Source organism: Notamacropus eugenii, chromosome 3 (assembly GCF_028372415.1).
Source record: "Notamacropus eugenii isolate mMacEug1 chromosome 3, mMacEug1.pri_v2, whole genome shotgun sequence".
Classification (NCBI taxonomy): Eukaryota; Metazoa; Chordata; class Mammalia; order Diprotodontia; family Macropodidae; genus Notamacropus; species Notamacropus eugenii.
Window position 1 is genome coordinate 45,890,663 of NC_092874.1, and position 19,882 is coordinate 45,910,544.

At 38.2% G+C, this 19,882-nt stretch overlaps 1 protein-coding gene across 4 annotated transcripts in view; it reads right to left on the reverse strand.

Moving 5' to 3' along the window:
* Positions 1-19,882, reverse strand: part of MYRIP (myosin VIIA and Rab interacting protein) — a 444,715-nt gene that overhangs the window by 208,383 nt on the left and 216,450 nt on the right. For all 4 annotated transcript variants that reach the window (XM_072651463.1, XM_072651461.1, XM_072651462.1 and 1 more), the window contains exon 3: positions 10,785-11,006. In XM_072651463.1, the coding sequence (XP_072507564.1) occupies positions 10,785-11,006 (222 nt within the window). The remainder of the gene's footprint in view (positions 1-10,784; positions 11,007-19,882) is intronic.

A 19,882-nucleotide genomic window follows, 5' to 3' on the forward strand; every position in this document is an offset into this window, starting at 1 on the left:
AGTTAATGAGCTCTAGTGACATAATGAAAAAACATGAGCATTTCAGTATGCTCTATCTTGATAAAACCCCAGTGTGTCACCAGGGCTTTTCCCTTGCATTCTGTGTTACATGTACTCACAACCAGATTCTGAGGCAAAAAATAACTTCGGTGTGGGGATGAAAAGACTGCTCTATAGGGTATCAGTGATTGACTAAGCCTACCTGGATCAGTGGATTAAACAACAGAAAACTAAAGTGTTTGCCTCTACTTAAATAACATAGAAATGTAATAGCTTTCTGTGAAATGAGTTAGTTTAACAAAGACTCTCTGAGTCTGACTGGATCTCAGAGACCACTGTAATATCCCTGCAAAGTGGTCCTGTGGCTTCTGATGGAAGACCCCTAGTGATGGGGAATATACCAATTTCCAAGAAGCTTGCTCCATATTTGGATAACTCTAGTGAGGAAGATTTTTCCCATATCTAGCTGAAATTTGTTTCTTTGTGACTCAATAGTGTGTTTTTCCCTTTGTATGTTTTTTTCTATCCCTGGCTGGCAGTATATTGACCCAACTGAATGAGAGCAGTCATGGAGTCTACCTTAGCATGATACCACACCTATAAAAGTTATTTTCTTTGTCATTCAGAAGGATCCCAAACAATTGCTAGAGAATATTTATTTCCCTCAGTAGAGATTTTTTCATACTGTGGCTCAGTATTCCTAAGGCAATCTATAAAACCTGCAAATATGTATATTTACAGAGTTGATATGAACTATTTTATTGTAGCTTAACTAAAATTGGCTTTAGGTAGAAATCAACATACATGGTGTCTTCATAAAATTGCCCCAAAGGCAATTAGTTGAATGTGTTGGAAGAATGCCCCAGTCCCAAACCATGTAGGGCATTTTAGATTAAAATCAATACCCTGGATACCAGGCAGAAAGCATAACAGCCAGTGAGGATTGAGAAGCAATATCTCCAAATGTGTGTATGTGAGTTCGTCCTTCATTGCCGAAGAAGATCATGCCATCAGAAAAATAATGACATGACTTGCACTTGACTTTATTTTTTTGAGTGACGGAGGGCTGCGCAGGTCACCAGCCTCACTTCAGTGACCAGACATTCATCAGGATGACTGGAGATGACCCAGGATGAGGCAGTTGGGGTTAAGTGACTTGCCCAAGGTCACACAGCTAGTGAGTGTCAAGTGTCTGAAGTGAGATTTGAATTCAGGTCCTCCTGACTCCTGCGCTGGTGTTCTATCCACTGCACCACCTAGCTGCCCCTAATATCTCCCAATATCCACAACTTAAAGCTATTGTATTACAGCATCTACTGCAGTACGATCTATAATTAAAGTCAAAACATCATGCTATAATATAAATGCTTTTCTCAGTTGCCAAAAACTGAGTGGGTAAAAAATAATCCTATTTGTCTGAAATATTCCATGTTGGATCCAAGACAAACTTGTTCTTCAAAGTTAAGCATAATGAGTTTGACTGTGACCAAGTTATGTAAGTATGGGAAAGTGAACAACTCTAGACTATATAAATAAAATCCAATCTATTTATGTTCATATATCTCAAAAGATGGCTAAACTCTAGCTCTATACCAAAGTGGGAAACCAAGGCTACTCTTCTGGTATATTTGGAAAAGAGGTTCCAAAAAATTGAAACCCCTCACTTATCTCAATAATTTTATTCTTGAAAAGCATGCTGTAGGTGCCAAGAAGGTAGACCTGGATTCTATAGAGATATCTACCACCTTCTTCCCACCTTCCCTCCCTACAACTTGCCCTCTGAAATCACCTTCTATTTACACCATATACATCTTGTTTTCTTCCTTTGTTAAAGTGTGAACCCTTTAAGCCTAGGTACTTTGGTTTTTTTCTGATCTAGATTTTATTTATTTATTTTTAGTTTTCAACATTCATTTCCACATGATTTTGAGTTCCAAATTTTCTCCCCTCCTCCCACCCCAAGACAACATGCATTCTGATTACCCCATTCCCCAATCTGCCCTCCCTTCTATCACACCCCTCCCTTCCCTTGTCCCGATCTCTATTTTCTTGTAGGGCAAGATAGATTTCTATATCCCGTTACTTGTATTTCTTATTTCCAAGTTGCATGTAAAAAACAATTTTTAACATTTGTTTTTAAAACTTTGAGCTCCAACTTCTCTCCCTTCCTCCCTTCCCACCAATTCCCACTGAGAAGGCAAGCAATTCAATATAGGTTATACATGTGTAATTATGCAAAAGACTTCCATAAAAGTCATGTTGTGAAAGACTAACTATATTTCCTTCCATCCTATTTATTTATTCTATTCTCTCTTTTGACCTTTTCCCTCTCCCAAAGTGTTTACTTCTAATTATCCCCTCCTCTCATTTGCCCTCCCTTCCATCACCCCCCTCCCACATCCCACTTATCCCCTTCTCCCCTACTTTCCTGTAGTGTAAGATAGATTTTCATGCCAAATTGAGTGTGCATGTTATTCCCTCCTTAAGCCAAATGTGATGAGAGTAAGCTTCACTTTTTCCCCTCTCATCTCTCCCCTTTTTCCCTCCATTGCAAATGCTTTTTCTTGCCTTTTTTATGAGAGATAATTTGCCCCATTCCATTTCTCTCTTTCTCTTCCCAATATATTCCTCTCTCACCCTATAGTTTTATTTTTGTAGATATCATCCCTTCCTATTCAACTCACCTTGTGCCCTCTGTCTACATGTGTATAATCCCTCCAACTAACCAAATACTGAGAAAAGTCTCGAGTTACAAATATTATCATTCCATGTAGGAATGTAAACAGTTCAACTTTAGTAAGTTGCTTAAGATTTCTCTTTCCTCTTTACCTGTTCATGTTTCTCTTGATTCTTGTGTTTGAAAGTTAAATTTTCTATTCAGCTCTGATCTTTTCATCAAGAATGCTTGAAAGTCCTCTATATCATTGAATGACCATTTTACCCCTGAAGTATTATACTCAGTATTTCTGTGTAGGTGATTCTTGGTTTTAATTCTAGCTCCTTTGACTTCTGGAATATCATAATCCAAGTTCTGAGATCCTTTATTGTAGAAGCTGCTAGATCTTGTGATATTCTGATTGTATTTCCACAATACTCTAATTCTTTCTTTCTGTCTTCCTGCAATATTTTCTCCTTGACCCGGGAACTCTGGAATTTGACTACAATATTCCTAGGAGTTTTTCTTTTGGGATCTCTTTCAGGAAATGATTGATGGATTCTTTCAATATTTATTTTACCCTGTGCTTCTAGAATAACAGAGCAGTTTTCCTTGGTAATTTCATAAAAGAGGATGTCTAGGTTCTTTTTTTTATCATGGCTTTCAGGTAGTCTCCTAATTTTTAAATTATCTCTTCTAGATCTATTTTCCAGGTCAGTTGTTTTTTCAATGAGTCATTTCATATTGTCTGCTATTTCTTCATTCCTTTGGTTTTGTTTTAAAATTGCTTGATTTTTTGCTAAAGTCATTAGCTTCCATCTGCTCCATTCTAATCTTTAAGGAATTATTTTCTTCAGTGAGCTTTTGTATCTCCTTTTCCATCTAGTCAGTTCTGCTTTTTTAGGGCATTCTTCTCCTCATTGGCTTTTGGGATCCCTTTTGCCATTTGGGTTAGTCTATTTTTTAAAGTGTTATTTTCTTCAGCATTTTTTGCGTCTCCTTTAGCAAGCAGTTGAATCGTTTTTCATGATTTTCTTGCATTTTATTTCTCTTCCCAATTTTTGCTCTATTTCTCTTATTTGATTTTCAAAATCCTTTTTGAGCTCTTCCATGATCTGAGACTAATTCAAATTTTTCTTGGAGGCTTTGGATGGAGGAGCTTTGACTTTGTTGTCTTCTGTTTGCCTGCTTTGGTCTTCTTTGTCACCAAAGTGAGATTCTATAGTCTGATTCTTTTCCCAGTTTTTGCTCATTTCCCCAGTCATTTACTTGATTTTTGAGCTCTTTTTCTGCTTCCAGTGGGGGTGGGGGGTATACCATCAGCTACTCAATTCCCCCACAATCTGTGGGCCTAGAGCTCCAGAAACAGTGGCTGCAGCTGCCCCTGCTGATGATGTGGTTGCCATGGGTTCCTCAGCCCCCTCCTCCCTCTGCTGCCCTGGGTCTGGGGTTAGACCACTCCACCCTCCTGCACTGGTCCCACAGGGTTTTACCACTGACCTTCCAATTTATCCTCAGCATTTTGGGATCAGGAGGTGTGGAAACCACCACAGGTGTGAGAGATTCAGTCTCCCCAAGGTCTGCTCAGGTCTTGTCTGTAACAGCGCAATGGCCCACACTGGACTGCATTCTGCTCCAAGCATGGTGTGATAGATACTTCTAGGCAAACTCCTAGGCTGTCTTGGACTGGAGATTTGCTTGAATCCATCATTCTGTGGGTTCTACAGTTCCAGAATTTGTTTAGAACCATTTTTTATAGTTATTTGGCTGGGCTTGGTGGGGGCATTCTAGAAAGTCCATGCTGTTACTCCTCCATCTGGGGACTTTGTTTTTGCTTTTCTTTGTATCCCTGGCACAATGTGTGGCACTTCAAACTGACTAACCTAAGAGTTGTCTGAGGCAATAATTAAGGAACTTGCTATGGTCCAGTCACATAGTAAGTGTGTGTCTAAGGTAGGATTTGAACCCAAGTATTTCTGACTCCAGGGCAACTCTCTATCTTCTCTGCCATAGCTGCAAATGCTGGAGGTACTAGATTTATAGGGCAACTAGATGGTACAATGGATAGGGTGTTGGCCCTGGAGTCAGGAGGATCCAGAGTTCAAATCCCGCCATCCTGTGTGACCCTGCGCAAGTCACTTAACCCTCTTTGCCTCAGTTTTCTTATCTGTAAAATGAGCTAGAGAAGAAAATGGCCAATCACTCAAGTGTCTTTGCCAAGAAAACCCCAAATGGGGTCAGATGGAGCATAACATGACTGAAATGACTGACCAACAACACTAAATTCATGTCACTCAGTTAATATTTATTTCATGGTGGCGAAGGGGAAAAGTCCATCTTCTATTTTTTAAAGTTATCTTTTGTTAGGCAGGAAAAAATCATTCTAAAAGCAGCATTTTGCTGTCTTTTCAAGAAAGTCAGGGGTATGTAAATGCACGATACATGAAAGCAGGCATGACAAATACAGAAGTCACTTGTTCATTGCCATGCTAGCAGCAGGAAATATTTCCACATGAATTTGTTGGCTATTTGAGCATTCTGATTTAATGGCTTATATTTCAGTGTCTGATAAGGGTTTAATTGAGGTGATTTTTTAAAAAGCTATTAATAATTTAGTCAGATGACAGATAAGTAATATCACATATGGAACTTATCAAACTCAGATTTATGAGAGTGACCTGACATAGGGAACTGAGGTGTCCTAGCAACCCAAATAACAGCCAGGGAAGATTTCCTCCTTCCAGCACAGATCAGAAATGAGAAAACTGCTGTCATCTCACAGGGAGCCAAACTTCAAAAGCCAATTGCCCAAATTCCATGCCAAGAACAAACATGGAGTTTGGCTAGGGAAGAAAATAAGATAAATCTTCTCATGGTTAATGAGGATTAGAAGACTGCTCTGTAGGATACCAGTGACTGACTAAGACAACCTGGATTAGAGAATGAGTGAAAAATGATTCCTATTTCTTTCCAATCTGCTTTCCAGAAAAATCATAGTGACATTGGGATAATCAGCTCAGCCATTAGTTCAAGCCAACAAGGAGGTCATGAAAGAAAAGAAGCCATTTCTTGAAGTGAAGACTCAGGACAAAGGAAGAATAGGAAATGGAGGCCATTACTCAAAGTGAATCTATAAGTCAGTTGAGTGGATGATTTTGTAGTCCTAGACTTGTCTATCTCTAAAATTCTGAAAAAAATTAATCTGGAAAAGTATATTCTAATACTTATATATAAATGGAATGACTGTCATAGACCTTTGTTTTAGCATACTTTTTTTTAAATTTATGGTTCTAATCATAGCCTTGTCTGTACGAGGGGATACAAAGACCAAAAAAGGAAACAGTCCTTGTTCTCAAGAAGCTTATATTTGATCAAAGCAGGCAATAAATTGTAGTCCTTGGTTAGTTTTCCACCTGAAAATGGATTCTGACATCTGCTCACTCTGGGAAATCAAAGCAAATGTAAACTTAATGTATTTATTTGAATATCTTATCTTCATACAAACGTATAACCAAATGAAGGTATGGTAATGTAAAATAAGATTCCAGAAAACAAATGTCACCATAAACAATAAAATATGAAACTATCAAAGATCAAGATCTTGTGGCCATTGTTGTCTACAAAAACTATACATCAGTCTAGGAGAGTCAACTAATTGTACCCCTTAATACGACCTCCTCCTTAGAAATGATCCATTGTTTTTTCACCTGTGATCAAATATTTGCATTAATAAAAGTCAATGATCCTTAGTATATAAGAAAAATTAAATCTAACCCCATGGATGATATGAACATACTGCTGATTTGTGCAATGAACCATAAAAAAAAAAAAAAACAAACTAGACATGAGCAATGGATTCATTAAACTATTTTTTTCTTTACCGTGTTTCTAAGCAACACAGGATTTACAGATCCTTATGTAAATTAGGTTTTTAAGGTACACACACATAAGGCACCATGCTGTTATCAACAATTTGGAAAACCTGAATTCTTTTTTAATTGATACAATTAGATGAGAAGGATAATTAGAAAAAGGAAGATTCTGTCCTTCCAGAATGTTCAAATTCCATGTCAAGGTACACATGTTAAGCCTCAGTTTTTTCATTTGTAAAATTAACTGGAGAGGGAAATGGCAAACCACTTGAGTATCTTTGCCAAGAAAACCCCCAATGGGGTCATGAAGTGTTGGACACGACTGAAACCAACTGAACACCAACAAAAGTGAGCATAACAACTCAGTAGGGTGGGACCCCCCAAAAGGATGAAGATCACAGTCCTTTTAGCTGTTGTTCATCCATGTACAGCTCTTCATTTGGGGTTGGATGGAATGAGAAAACTAAGGCAAATAGGGAAAAACAGAGACTTGATCAGGGTCACACAGCTAGTAAGGATCTGAGGTCAGATTTGAACTTAGGTCTTTTGGACTCCAGGCCTGGTACTCTATGCACTATAGTGCTGTCTAGCTACCTCTTACTTCCTTTTTAGCTCCTCTAGGTTCATAGATAGGAAGTCTGGATTTTAGTTAGATAAGTTTCATTGTGGTGATGAATTAAAGGAAGACATTGATCAGAATAGCTGAAGGAGGATGGTGCTGGTTTCTCATTGCTCAAAATCAGACAGCCATAATGGTTTTGACATTAAAAACGTTTTATGTCTTTGTCTATCCAACAAGATGGTAAGCTCCTTGAGGGCAGCCTGTCTTGTTAAGAAGATTGGGTTGGAAGCCAAAAGGCTCAAACATCACCTCTGACACTTAAGAGCTGGCAAAAGATCATAGGCAAATTATTGAACCTCCTAGCCTTAGTTTCCTCATCTATAAAATGGAGACAATATCCGCACCCATCAGTACCCCCCTCACAGATTAGTTGCAAAGATCAAAAGAGATAATTAGTATAAAGTATTTTGTAAATTTTAAAGTACTAGAAAAAACCTTCAGTAATCATTATGATTACCACTTTGTGTCATAGAATCTCAGAGTGGGAAGGGACCTCAGAAGTTATTGAGTTCAACTCCAACCAAACAAGAAGACCTTCTATAATATGCATGAAGGAGAATTGGTCCTGTTTTGCTTTGATGTCCCTTATGAGAAGGAACCTGCTGGGACAAGAGGAAGAACACTATATTTGGAGTTAGGAGACAAAAGAGAAAATCTCACCTCTGCTATTTATTAGTTGGGTGACCTTCACTAAGTCTCATCCTTCATAGACCTCATTAGTTTTCTTCACCAATAAAAACAATTCAACGGCCAAGTCCAATGATGTCTAAACCTCCCCCCCAACCCGGTTTCAAAGCTATATTGTTACGAATATTGTTCAAAGGTCCAACTAGATGAGTAGGGAGATGTCATCAGGGAATGAATTTCTTTCAGGCACAGGAATTCATGAAAATAGTTGCATAATAAGCTACAGAAGGACATGGCAAACCACTCCAGTGTCTTTCCCAAGAAAACACCAAAAGGGGTCATCAAGAGTCAGACATGACATGAAATGGCTAAACAACAGAGGAGACTTGGGAAGCAGAAGAATAGCTGTCTTGAAGTATGAGAGGTTAACACATGAAACAAGGGTTAGATTTGTTCTGTTTGGCCCTGGAGGGCACAATCTGGAATAATGAATGGATGGATAGAAATTCCATATAGGCAAACTTAGGCTTGATACCTAACAATGTTAGTTTCCTAACAATGATAGCTATTCAAAAGTGGAATGACTTCCTCAGGAGATGGCAGGTTCCTCCTTACTAGAGGTCTCCAAGCACAGGCGAGGTGACCCTTTGTCTGGTATGCATAGTGAAGACTAATTTGTAGATCTCTGTTGGACAAGATAGACACCAAGGTCCCTTCCAACTCTCAGATCCTATGATTCTATAAAATAGGAAGTGTCTGTAAGCAAAGACTAAACTGCTTCTTATTATAAGCCTAGGGCTCTTTCCACTACATGACCGTCTTTAAGGTAGAAAAAGTGAACACTAGGGAATCTGAGGAGTGTTACAAAAGGGTGTGCGTTTCTTTGGTACTGCTTGTGGGGGATGCCACATCAAGTGGATTGAATTGATAAGTATTGTGATTGCCTTTGGAGGAAAGGCCTGTTTTACATGATATAAGTCCTCTGGGCCATCAGAGAACCTACATCTTGGGAGAGACTCAACCTAAGTCAGCTCTGGGTATCACTTGTTTTAGAGGTACCAAGAGGCTGGGTCTAACACTGTGATGCTGAGGAAGTTTGCTTTTCTCCCCTCCCCTGTCCCCTATCTCCATGTCTTCTCATCATCCAAGGTACCATCATACTACCTACTGGTTGTCCTGGGATGCCACCTCACCTCTCTTCCTAGGCAATTCCCTATGTTCCTAAACTTCCCTGACTCTTCCTGAAACAAAAACTTACTCAGGCTGTTTTCCATTCCATCATCAACCTGACTAGCTAATCTGATACATTAATTTGGAATTTAATTTTAATTTGTAATAACATTTACATTTTCATTAGGGGTTTTGTTGTTTTAAACTAAAGGAGCTATGTGATCATTTCATACTTTACAGCCAGACCAATGGAGAAGAGTTTGATTGCTGGGAGAGGTGCTTACAGAAACAGAGTTAGAAAGGGCTTTAGACAGCATTGCATTTGAGGAAGTGTTCAAGGTTCAGAGAAATTACAGGACTTTTCATAAATGATACGCTCTTAGTGGCAGTTAGTACCATAACACTGATCATTCCATTCCATATGGCTGATACTCCAGGTAGGTTTCAAATGATACCATGCAGATGCCCTTCTGCCTTGTCTATGTGCAAAGCCAACTTTGGCTACTAGGAGATATGTCATATCCCACATAATAGAATCTGAGTGAACTCTCTTACAGGGCTTCTACTATTTCTTATACCATGAGAAAACTCAAAAGGATCTTCATCTTCCCATGATTAAAATAATCCCAAATGACAAATTAAGCCACAGTAAGACTGTATTCCAAAGGCAAACCCTAGAGAAAAAACAAATACATCCCTCGGGGATGCATTGGGTGTTCTGACCTCTTCTTTCTTGTACTGATCATGTAATTCTCCTAAAGTCCTACATAATTCCTCATTGTGACATTCAGGTGACCTTGGCAACAAACACTACCATGACATGGCCCGATGACAGACTATCTTTTATCCATGGATTTAATCATGACCTCTTATTCCTTGATTTAAAGTTTCCTTCCTATTCACTCTACTTATCCTCACAGTCAATACTCTTGTAATGGAAGAATTTAAGAGTTGCAAGGGTCCTCAGAGGCCATCTAATCTAACACACACCTGAGCAAGCCCTTTGAAGTCCATTAGGTATAATGGAATCCAAGGAATGATTTACATCAATGGAGTCCAACTGAAATAGAAAGGGATCCCTGCTGGCCACATACTGACTTAGAAAATCACAAATTAACATTATCTATGTTGTATGGCATTTTTATTTATTTTGTTAAACATTTCCCAGTTGTAATCTGGTGAGTTTGAAACCTATGATTTATACAATTTTTAAAGGTTTATATGTAGTGGATTCTTCCAAGACTCTCTTTTCTTCCCCCAAAGGAGGATTTTGTGGAGAAGACTGTCTCATGAAGTACCTAAGAACACCATAAGAAATGAGACTTTTAGCTTTAAAAATCTCCCTATCCTTAGGATTTCAGAGAACCATTGGGTCAAGAACATTAGGGATCTCTGTGTCCAAGATGAACAGTTATTAGCAATGAAGGCTGCAGAATGGGGACTTGAGTTTCAGGTGCCAACCCTCCCTCTTTTACCTCCTTCTTACCTCCTCCCCCTCTCCACACACAGGTACAGAGTAGCTGCCTGAAAAAAAATATCCCACAGAAATGCTCCAGGTGAGGATGGAGAAAGTGAGGAGAGAAAAATAAATGCTTGTTCATTGAGAAAAAAATTAATATAATTTAGCTTCCCGAAATGACATTGAAGTTAAAGTTACGCATTGCTAGCTTTTTGCGCCTAGGAGCTGGTAGGCTACCCCGTGCAAGGAAGCACTGAATGGGCTCCGGAGCAGCAGCAGGGGGCTGCCTGGGGCACAGTCCCTCTTATGCATCTCCCTCCCCCCATCCCGCCCCCCCGCCAACCCACCCAGGTGCAGAGGCGGGGCTCCTGCTCTTACCTGGTTTGCTGGCAGACACAGCAGAGCCACACCCTCTCCTTCTTCTGATAGGAACTGCAGCTTTTGCAAATGTTGTACTTGCAGTCGCAGCACTGGCGCTTGGTGTTGAGGAGGAAGGTGAAAGGGGCACAGCAACGCATGCAACAGTGCTCAGTGAACTGCCGGTGTTTGGACAGAATGCTGCACTTGCTGCCTTCTTCGTCCAGCTTCTGTTTCATCTCACTGGGAAAGTCATGAGGGGAAAGAGAGAAAATAGCACGTGAGAACCTCCAGCCACAGCACAGAAGGACCTGCCTGATGTCTCTTCCTTCTCCCTTGCCCAGGTATCCCATTATCACCTGAGTCTTCAAGGTGATTTGTGAAGAACTCACTTTTTGTGCTAGATACTAGGCATACAATGACAAAAGTGAAAGCGTCCTAGTCAACAAGTGTATTTTATACATCCACATACATGGATATAGCTGTCTGGGCGGGGAAGACCCTCAGAGTTTCTGGCCAAAACAGAAACAGTTGCAATTACGTTCACATCATCACTTCTCTGATGTCATGGTCTTCTTTGAAAATGAAGGATGAACACAGACAGACAGACTGCTATCACATTCACTCTGAGTCAGTCAGGGCCTGGTATGGGATCTATTGTTGGCTTATCAATGAGATGTGTAGAAGTTATATATATATGGAGAGAGAGAGAGAGAGAGAGAGAGAGAGAAAGACAGAGACAGAGACAGAGACAGAGACAGAGAGACAGAGAGGTAGAAACAGAGAGGGAAAGATAAAAAGAGGTGGAAAGAGTGAGGGAAGGATGGAAGAAAAGAGAGAGAGGGAAGGATAAAAAGAGAAAGGGAAGAGGATTCTGGGATGATGGGGGAATAGGTCAGAAAATTCCAAGCTCTCGAGATACCCCCCCACCCCCACAAAAGAGTTAAAATAATATCTTAGGGCAAACAAAGTGTGGGTGGAGATAAATAAGAACAGGGACACAACTGGGGTCTTCTTGCGACAAGTTGAGAAGATGACAAGAAAAATCTCAGGATGAGGTTTGGTCCCTTTGAAGGGTAAACACCTCCAGGCTAAAGTCTGTTTTAACAACAAGCAGCAAGTCCAATGTTAGTTGGTTTGAGAGGTTGCATGGGCCTCAGCTACAGACACTTTTACCACCAGGATAGTGAGAGGAGTTGGGCATCTGAGCCTGGGAAGACTGAGGGAACCTACCCACCAGTGCTGCAAAGAGCAGCAGGGGACAGAGGAAGAAGTACATAGTCCCTGAGTGCAGAAGTAATAGGGCGGAATGCCCTTGGCTGTGGGCACTTACAGGAGGTTGGAGGTTTGGCTTTGGTTCCATGGTAGAAGGGAGAACTGAAAATCTGGGGCAAGAGGCACCATTTCCCATACCCCAGGGCTAGAGGTGATTACAAAAATTAAGCTATTACCACAAAAAATACACAGGCAAAGGAGAAAGAATCCAACCACACACAGAAAGCTATTATGGGAATTGAGATGACTGGGGTTCATCTTCAGAGGAGAATATTGAAGCAAAAAAACCCCCAAGAGTAACATCAAATGGTCACCTGCTCAACAAGAATTCATAGAAGATCTTTAAAAAGACTTTAAGACAGCGATGGAAGAAAAACTAAAACAAACAATAAGAATAATCCAAGAAAAACAAGAAGGTTATGAAAGGAAAGTCAACTAATTAGAAAAGGAGATCTAGAATCTTAAGGAAGAAGTGAAGCCAGTGAAGTTATAAGACATCAAGAAATAATTAAACAGAAACAGAATATGAATAAGAAAATATAGAAGAAAAAGTGAAATATCTTATAAGAAAAACAACAGATTTGGAGAATAGATCAAAAAGAGAAAATATGAAAATAATTGAACTGAAAATTACAACCAAAAAAAGAATCTTGATACAATACAAGTAATAATTAAAGGAAATCAACCTGAAGCATTAGAATGGGGGTGGGGGAAGGGGGGGAGTAGAAATAGAAAAAAAATCCACTGATCATCACTTAAACGAGATCCTATGAGGAAAACTCATAGGAATATCATAGTCAAATTCCAAAACCCCCAGTTAAAGGATAAAAAATAAAAAGCAACAAGATTAAAACAATTTAAATACGATGGTGCTACAATTAGAATCATATAAGACCTAGCAGCGGAGACGTTAAAGGATCTCAGGTCTTGGAATACAATATATTGAAGAGCAAAAGATCTGGGCTCTAGATGAAAATATCATACCCTGCAAAGTTAAGTATTATCCTAAATGAAAAAAAATGGACATTTGATAAACTCTAAGACTTTCAAGATTTTGTTAAAAAAAATCCTGAACTCAATAGAAGATTTGACATACAAGAACCAAGAGAAATATAAGATACATACCAAAGGCTGATTATAAGGGATTCATAAGAACTATTTACTTTTTATATATGTAAAATGTATATCTAAGATTCTTATTAATAATTGAGTAGCACATAAGAAAAATTTGGGTAAACCTGAGTATGATATGAATTTAAAAAGTAAAACCATTTAGGGGCAGCTAAAAAGAGTAACTATTTTATACAAATGAGGTTCAAGATGAAGAATGGATACAGAGGAATTAGATGGGAGAGGAGGGTTGGTAGTTCTGGTAACCACCTTTCATCGGGAATGAGTTTAAGAGGGAACAATACATACATATTTAAAAGAATATACAAATTTTCTAAATTCAGAAAAAATAAAATGGTAGGGACATAGGGAGGGGGGAAGAGGTCAAGGGAGGGATCTTTAGAGGGGAGAATGAGGGAATAGGTAAAAGGGGGTATAAAAGGGTGTTTAGATTTATGGGAATGGGAGGATGGGGAGTGATCCTTGGAGGGGCGGGGTAGGGCAAGGTAAAGTAGAGTAGGCAGCAGGGATAGGAAACAAGAGATATGCACAAACATCAAGACAAAAATCAGGAGTAGAATATGTTTGGGAAAGTACATGTCTATATATGTATGTATATATGTCTATGTCTATATCTATAGTTATAGAGAAACATATATAAACTTTATTGTAGCCTTTGAGGGGGGTGAGGGAGGGAAAAATGCACAGCAGAGAACAAAAGAAAACTCACACACAAGCAAAGATGGACAATTCTCAGCACAATGTGCATTATTTATCATACAGGCTTCCTTGAAATGAAAATTTATTGTTACATATTTTGAATTCTCTCTTATGTTCTGCTATGCCCATGACAAGTTTTTTTTTTCCTTTCTTACTTTGTATTTAAGTTTATGATATGTTTTTGTTTCTTTTCTCTATTCTGTATTTGCGTTCTGGCCCTTAAATCTAAAATAAAATAAAAATAGAGAAAAAAGAAAAATAAAAAGTATTGAAAAAAAGAGAAAGGGAGGGATGGGAGAGAGAAAGAGGGAGGGAGGGAGGGAGGGAAGGAGGAAGGGAGGGAGAAAGAATGGGAATATAAAAATAATTAAAGACATGGTAAACAATGAGCTTTAAAAACTAAATGGAGTCTTCCTGGGAAAATGCCAGAGTCTGAAAGTATAAGGGCTTGTTCAGTTACCTTATTTGGTGATCTTAGTGACCCTCTAGAGAGGAAATATAATTTGGGGGCTTGGTTTTAATTTCTACTTCCATACACAGATCACATCATTTGCTAAGGCTAAGAGAAACACTTAATCCAAATCTCTTCATCCAGAGACTGGATTAAGATACACAAACCATTACAAAACTAGGCATGCCCCCCAAAGCATAACACCTTAAGGTTAAGCAATACTTTTCTTTAAAGCCACTTAGAGTATTTTTTTAAACATTAATCTGTACAATGGGACGTGCCTCAGAATCCTGGCCACACTTTTGGAATCTGTGATTTCTTTAGCATGTGGTGTCCCTACTAATGAAATACCCTCTACTAATAAAATTCCCTACTGCAACTTATTTGTAATCTTAGAGAATTGGGAGAAGCATTAAAAGGCTAAATGACTTGTCCAGGGTTAGACAGCATGTGCCAGACTGTGAACTTGAACCCACTTCACATATGTGGAAAACAAAGCACTGGAAAGTTAGATGCCATGTCGATGAGGGTCAAACAAAACCAAAAATTCATGCACACGGCTTCTTTTCCTGATTTCTATTGCTGCCATGCCCCCCCGCTGTAGTCCATTAAAGGCTGGGATTGACAGATCCCGAACTAAAGTTTTCAAGTGCCCAAGTGAAAAAATAATCCAGTAATATTTAGAATAACAATAATGATAATTAATAATTGCTAGTATATGTATAGTACTTTAGGTTTGCAAAGTGCTTTGCAAATAGGATCTCATTTGATTCTCACAAGAAATCTGTGAGGTAGCTACTATTATCTCCATTTTACAGATGAGATAACTAAGAAGAGAGGCTGAGTAACTTGCATAGGGTCACATATCTTGGAAGCATCTCAGGCAAAATTTGAACTCAGGTCTTCCTAACTCCAAATCTAGCACTCTATCCTCTAGGCCACTTAGCTGTGTCTATCATCAGAGAGAACATGGAACCAGTTGAAAAAGACCATTTTGTTATGTTCATGAAACATACTATAGCAATTTGGTTAATGTCAATTGAATTTCCACACCATCTACATGCCCAGATTGACAATATTACCAGGCATCTGGACTCAAGAAACATTTGTGCATTTGAAAAACATATGTTCTTTGTGTATCATATTTACAGATGTCCAAAACAGTTTCTCTTTTCTCTTGGAAAATACCTCTGTAGGAGGTGATCTGCAGGTAGGTCCACCAGCTGACTCATGTCAAATCATTGCCCCTTTCCCTAGTTCTTCAGCATAATCTCAATCAACCAGAAGTAGAAAGTCTTTTTTGGAAGGTACAAGTGAAATCTTTCCATTGCTAAATTATAAAGGTACTTGTGAACTAAGGTTCTACTTGGCTAAATGATTATGGAACAAATAGCATTTGCTATTTCAAAGATACTCCAAAAGGCTAGTTTTCCAAGATCACCTTCCTTGGGATAAAAACACAGGAAGTAAATGTGATAGAACTTATATAACTGTGATAATTCAATTTAGAAAAGAGAAAAATTTTCATGACGGTGAGGACATTTTGACATCGGAGACCTAATGAGGCAGTTCTGGGATGTGAAGGCAAGCAATATAACTCATTGTGGATAAGTTTAGCAAAAGTAGTTTGTCCTAATGAGGAAAAATGGGCTACGCTATCCACCAAGTACCTTTTAACAGGTCAGCTCTGTGATGAATGGTCCCCTCCAGTTGCCAAAGACACAAGTTAACTTGCAGAGCCATGAAGTAGTGGATAGATTAACTCAAACTGCTGCAGCAACAGGATTCCAAGAGCACATTATTGCAAATGCCTTGATTTTTACCTGACTCCAAATGTCACTCACTCATTATTACAGAGCCAAGTACATGATGTTGAGTCTGTTTAATCAATAGAAAATAATTATTCTTAATTCTCCCTCAGGAAGGAAGAGTAGCCAGCTGGAGTTCCATGATGTGTTTGCAACTGAACTCATTATCTTTGCCCTTAGATTTTCCCCTCTTCCTAACTTCCCTGCTTCTGTAAAGAGCAATACCACTTTTCCAGTCATCCTCAAGTTTTGAGATTTCAAGTCATCTCAGATTCATACTCGCTGTTTCACTTTCTGAAATCATCCATATTTAATCAGTTCCCAAGTCTTTTAAATTCTGTCTCCACATTTCTCACGTTCATCCATTTCTTTCTCTTTATAACACAATTATCCTAATTCAGGCCCTCATCCCCTCTTGCCTGAAATATTGCAATAGTCTCCCAATGAATCCCCTTCATTCAATTTCCTTTCCTAATCTAACCTTCATATGGTAACAAATTAATATTCTTGAAGCAATGGTCTATCCATGTTAATTTCTTACTCAAGAAATAAGTTGCCCCCATTCTTTAAAAAAAAAATCATCAGACCCTACCATCACCTCAAACTTTCATCTTAGATCTCACTTCCTTTTGTCAGCCCAACTCATTGAAAAAGCTGTCTTCACTTGGGACCTCCATTTTCTCTGCACTCATTCATGCCTCATGCCTTGACCCATTGCAACCTGAAATTGGTTGCTTAATCAAAACTGCTGTCTCCAAAGTTACCAAGGAACTTCAAATGCCAAATTGAATGGTCTTTTTTCCAGAGGCTTCTCAACCTATCTGCAGCACGTGGCATTTTCATCCCCACCATCCTCTCTGGATTTTCACAGTGCAGCTTTCTCTTAAGTCTTTTATTTCTTTGATAACTCTTAGTCTCTTTTATAGGTTCATCATCCATGTCATGTCTTCTAATAGTGGTATCCTCTAAAGTTTTTCTTAGGTTCTACTTTCTTGACAACCTCATTAGCCCTCAAGGCTTTGTCATCCCTACAAAGCTAACTCACAGATACGCACATACATAGATGTGTGCATAGATGTTATATATATATATATATATATATATATATATATATATATATATATATATATATATATATGCATATGTACACAATATACATATGCATATACAGGACATGTAAACATGTGTATATATACACATCTACATAGACCTCTCTCTCTTGATTAGAGACAGATAGGAAAGAGTCTATGAAAAAGAAAAGAATGTGATAATGAATAAGAAAGAGTGACAAGATTATCCAGGAGGAACAGACATGGAATCAAGAACATGGGGGAAGGGATTGGACTCAGGAAGGAATAGGGACGCCTCTACTTTTAATTAAATTAATTAAAATTAAATTAATAAATTGAATTATTTAAATTAAATAAAAAACTTTTTAATTTTTAGTTTTCAACATTCACTTTTACAAGATTTTGAGTTCTACATTTTTCCCCTCCCTCACCTCCCCCCTCCCCAAGATGACATGCAATCTGATATAGTCTATATAATCATATTACATAATCATACTAAATATATTTTCACATTAGTCATATTGTGAAAGAAGAATCAGAATATAAGGGAAACACCATGAGAAAAAAAGAAAGAAATCGTATGCTTCCATTTGCATTCAGAATTCATAGTTCTTTCTCTGGATGTGGATAACGCTTTCAATCATGAGTCCCCTGGAATTTTCTTAGATCATTGAATTGCTGAGAAGAGCTAAGTCTATCAAAGTTGGTCATTGCACAGTGTTGTTGTTGTGTACAATGTGTGTACAATGTTCTCCTGGTTCTGCTCACTTAACTCAGCCTCAGCTCATGTAAGTCTTTCCAGGTTTCTCTGAAGTTCACCTATTCATCACTTCTTATAGCGCAATAATTTTCTGTTACATTCATATATCACAGTTTGTTGAGCCATTCCCCAATTGAAGGGCATCCCTTAAATTTCTAATTTTGGCCACCACCAAAAGAGCTGCTGTAATATTTTTTGTACATATAGGTCCTTTTCCCTTTGGGAATCTCTTTGTATAGTGGTATTGCTATATCAAAGGGTATACACAGTTTTGTAACCCTTTGGGCATAGTTCTAAATTGGTCTACACAATGTTTGGATCAGTTCACAACCCCACCCACAATGCATTAGTGTTCCAATTTTCCCATATCTTCTCCAACATTTATCATTTTCATATTTTGTTGTATTATCCAATCTGATAGGTGTGATGTGGTACTTCAGAGTTGTTTTAATTAGCATTTCTCTAATCAATAGTTATTTAGAGGATTTGTTCATATGACTGTAGAAAGCTTTAATTTCTTCATCTAAAAACTGCCTGTTGATACCTGTTGACAGTTTGACATTTGGGGAATGACTTGTATTCTTATAAATTTGAGTCAATTTTCTCTGTATTTTAGAAAGGAGGCCTTTATCAGAGACACTGACTATAAAAAATTGTTTCCCAGCTTTTTTCTTCCCTTCTACTCTTGTTTGCATTGGCTTTGTTTGTGTAAAACCTTTTTAATTTAATGTAATAAAAATTATGGATTTTACATTTCATAATGTTCTCTACCTCTGGTTTGGTCATAAATTCTTCTCTTCTCCATAGATCTGACAGGTAAACTATTCCTTGCTCTTTTAATCTGCTTATAGTATCAGTCTTTGTGTCTAAATCATGTATCCATTTTGATATCGTGATGGTATACGATGTAAGATGTTGGTCTATGCCTATAGTTGCTATGCTATTTTCCATTTTTTCCAGCCACTTTTGTCAAATAATGGATTCTTATCCAAGAAGCTGGAGTCTTTGGGTTTATCAAACAGTAGATTACTGTAGTCATTGACAACTGTGTCTTGTGTACTTTGTCTATTCCATTGATCCACCACTCTGTTTCTTAGCCAGTAACAAATAGTTTTGATGATTGTTGCTTTATAATAAAGTTTTAGATCTGGTACGGCTAGGCCACTTTCTCTTGCATTTCTTTTTATTAATTCCCTTGATATTCTGGATGTTTTGTACAGATGAATTTTGTGATTATTTTTTTCCAGTTCTAGAAAATATTATTTTGGTAGTTCAATTGGTATGGCACTGAATAAGTAAATTAATTTAGTTGGAATTGCTATTTTTATTACATTAGTTTGGCCAACCCCTGAGAGGCTGATATGTTTCTAACTATTTGAATCTGACTTTATTTGTGTGAAGTATTTTATAATTGTATTCCTATAGTTCCTGGGTTTGTCTTGGCAAGTAGGATCCCAAATATTTTATATTGTCTACAGCTAGGACCTTCGGGCCTTGCCATCCATCCCACTGATGATCTGTTAGATCTACTGGGCTTTTCCATCTACCCTGAAGCTGAATTCTCTTCTGGGTTTTGTCTCTCCCAATTAGAATGTGAAACCCTTGGGAGGGGAGACTGTTTTCTTCTTTCACATTGTACCCAACACTCAGTCCTTGGCATAGAGTAAGCACTTACTAAATGTATAAATCATAAACTTATTATGTAAATCATCATAAACTTGTTCACTCAATGAATCATTCATTCATTCATTTATGGATAATGGTGACTGTTTGAGGAAGGCAACTGAAAGAGCTCCTACTTGATGGCCACGACTTTCTTAGTTTATCAGTCATTCAACAAGAATGGTCTTTAAGCACCTGCCATGCACCAAGCATTGTGTGAGGGCTCTGAACGTGGATAGCTATGTCATTTGCTTTAATTATGA